At 49.1% G+C, this 3,208-nt stretch overlaps 1 protein-coding gene across 1 annotated transcript in view; it reads left to right on the top strand.

Moving 5' to 3' along the window:
- The window catches only part of rtcb (RNA 2',3'-cyclic phosphate and 5'-OH ligase), a 7,810-nt gene that overhangs the window by 1,813 nt on the left and 2,789 nt on the right, over positions 1-3,208 (top strand). Inside the window, exons 2-9 of the mRNA XM_008293774.1 lie at positions 435-513; positions 588-655; positions 744-843; positions 1,014-1,170; positions 1,246-1,402; positions 1,629-1,788; positions 2,036-2,211; positions 3,000-3,188. Coding sequence (XP_008291996.1) covers positions 435-513; positions 588-655; positions 744-843; positions 1,014-1,170; positions 1,246-1,402; positions 1,629-1,788; positions 2,036-2,211; positions 3,000-3,188 — 1,086 coding nt within the window. The remainder of the gene's footprint in view (positions 1-434; positions 514-587; positions 656-743; positions 844-1,013; positions 1,171-1,245; positions 1,403-1,628; positions 1,789-2,035; positions 2,212-2,999; positions 3,189-3,208) is intronic.

The raw sequence follows: 3,208 nt of genomic DNA, 5'->3' as shown, positions 1-3,208 counted from the left end.
ACTCCTGTGCATCATGTGACTGAAACAGACAGAACAGGAACCATGGACCGTCTAACAGCTCTGGTTCTGGCAGCACAATGCCATAGCTGCTGGTGGAAGAACTTAGAACCAAGAAATCCTGGAACATGTCTGATACCAGCTCTGAAGTTAAAGTCTGATCAGCTGGTTTTGTTGTTGTCAGTATGTTTGTCCAAACAGATGGCAGCAGGCGTTACAATGAACAAGAAGCTGAAGAAAACAAGGAGGTCTGATCACTTTGTCCATGACTGGATCTTTACACACATGTTTACTTCTTCTAGCTTTATGTCTTAACTGGTGTTGTGTCCTAGCTGATCGTTTAGTCATAATAAAGTTGTCTTTTAATTTAAATAGAACCTGTCATTTACTGTTAATTGAGCTTTTCTTGTCTCTTCACTCATCTGTTTGTCCGTCAGGTTGAAGGAAACTTCTACGTGAACGATTCTCTGGAGAAGCTCATGTTTGAGGAGCTTCGTAACGCCTGTCGAGGAGGAGGTCGGTTAACTCTCCAGCCCTCTGAACTCACCTGAAGCTCACCTGCTGAGACTCATCTGTGTTTTGTCCCTCAGGTGTGGGAGGATTCCTTCCGGCCATGAAGCAGATCGGGAACGTGGCGGCGCTGCCAGGAATCGTACACGTGAGTCTGCAGATTTTAGAGCAGGATCAAGTCTGACTGTTATGAACTCAAGTGTTGAACTTCAGCGCTGTGTCTGGTTGGTCAACAGAAGTCCATCGGCCTCCCTGACGTCCACTCTGGATACGGATTCGCCATCGGAAACATGGCCGCCTTCGACATGAACGACCCCGACGCTGTGGTGTCTCCAGGTGGGAAACTCTGTTCTGATTATTTCAATCTGATCAATATACTGTAACGTCCCGGGGGCCGGGGTCACGTCTGACTGTGGCAAACAGTCCAGCTGGAGTTTTATTTTGACGGTACCTGTCCTTTCCTGTAGGTGGTGTTTTATTTTGACAGTACCTGTCCTTTCCCGTAGGTGGCGTTGGTTTCGACATTAACTGCGGCGTCCGTCTGCTGAGGACGAACCTGGACGAAGGAGACGTCCAGCCAGTGAAGGAGCAGCTCGCTCAGTCGCTGTTCGACCACATTCCAGTCGGAGTCGGATCTAAAGGGGTCATTCCGATGGGAGCCAAGTAAGGACGAACACACCTGTCTCATTCTCACCTGTCCCACCTGTCTCATTCTCACCTGTCCCACCTGTGTGTCAGGGACCTGGAGGAGGCCCTGGAGATGGGGGTGGACTGGTCCCTGAGGGAGGGCTACGCCTGGGCCGAGGACAAGGAGCACTGTGAGGAGTACGGTAGGATGCTGCAGGCCGACCCCAACAAGGTGTCGTCCAAGGCCAAGAAGAGAGGCCTGCCACAGGTAACCAGCAGGACCACACCTGTACATGCACCTGTTCACACACCTGTATACACACCTGTTCACACACCTGTTCACACACCTGTAATACACACCTGTTCACACACCTGTATATACACCTGTAATACCACTATGTATGAACCTGTAATACACCTGTAGACACACCTGTAGACACACCTGTAGACACACCTGTATACACACCTGTAGTACACTGTTAAATGTGTTGCAGCTCGGCACTCTGGGAGCAGGAAACCACTACGCTGAGATCCAGGTGGTGGACGAGATCTACAACGACTACGCCGCCAAGAAGATGGGCATCGACCACAAAGGTCAGGTGTGTGTGATGATCCACAGCGGCAGCAGAGGCCTCGGACACCAGGTGGCCACAGGTAACTGCACCTGAGTTATGAAGGTAGTCGGGGTGAACAATCTGAGTGACTGTGCTTCAGAGCAGAAGAACAACGTGGTTTGGATTTTTATTTTTGATTGATTTAAGAAGAAACAAGTTCAAACATCAGTCAGATAAACTGCAGACAAGCAAACTGATCAGACGCAGATCAAAGTACTAAAATATGTGGAGCTGAAATCAAATGGAACAATCAAGTCTAAATAAAAACATGTTGTTGTTGTTGACAGACGCTCTGGTTGCCATGGAGAAGGCCATGAAGCGCGACAAGATCACGGTGAATGATCGGCAGCTGGCCTGCGCTCGCATCACCTCCCAGGAGGGCCAGGACTACCTGAAGGGCATGGCGGCCGCCGGAAACTACGCCTGGGTCAACCGCTCCTCCATGACCTTCCTCACCAGACAGGTACGCACACCTGGACACACCTGGACACACCTGGACACACCTGGACACACCTGGACACACCTGTGCAGCTCCACAGTCAGCTGACGTGACACCACAAGAGTCAGAGAATCACTGAGTTCAGTGTTCACAATCACATTTCTTTATCTGACTTAGAAGTTCAAATCAGTTATTCAAATCCTAACAAGTTAATTAAATCCTAACGAGCTTTTGTGTCAGAAGAACTCCAGTCAGTAAAAACCCAGCGCTTAGAGTTCTAGAAAGTTTAAAAAATCTTTATGAACTTATGATTCTTTATGAAGTTCTAACAACTCAAGATGATTAAAGACTAATTAGTCCAGTCAATTGAAGGGAAACGAACCAATAAAACCTGAATGACTTGTAGCCCAACAAGTTAATTAAGACTCGGAGACTTGTAATAACAAACTGATTACGCCTCAATAAGCTGAACTAATGACTCAGCTGAGCTCTAATTAGTCAGGTGATGGAGACGTAGTGATAACAGATCCTAACGAGCTGCTTGAATTTAAATGACTCATGTTGATTAAGGCCTCACAGGTCCGTTAAGTGGAGCGCTAACGAGTTTATTCCTCACAAGTCGAGGCCAGTGAGGTGCAGACACGTCTAGACAACAGAGACTTGATTAGTTTGATGAGTTAAAGCCTCAGAAGTTGAGACGATTACGACCTAACGAGTTGAAATTGTCACAATCTAACGAGTCCATTAAGACCCGGTTAGTCGATCGAGCCCTAACGAGTTGGTTGTGATGTGTGACCCGGTTCTGTGTCCAGGCCTTCTCCAAGGTGTTCGGGACGACGCCCGATGACCTCGACATGCACGTCATCTACGACGTGTCTCACAACATCGCCAAGGTGGAGGAGCACATGGTGGACGGGAAGCAGAGGACGCTGCTGGTCCACCGCAAGGGCTCCACCAGAGCCTTCCCCCCGCACCACCCGCTGATCCCCGTGGACTACCAGGTAGGCCCGCCGGGCCCAGA

This window comes from Stegastes partitus, unplaced genomic scaffold, assembly GCF_000690725.1.
Source record: "Stegastes partitus isolate 25-593 unplaced genomic scaffold, Stegastes_partitus-1.0.2 Scaffold911, whole genome shotgun sequence".
NCBI lineage: Eukaryota > Metazoa > Chordata > Actinopteri > Pomacentridae > Stegastes > Stegastes partitus.
The sequence above is the reverse complement of the archived record's forward strand: the minus strand, read 5'-3'. Positions and strand labels throughout refer to the sequence as shown.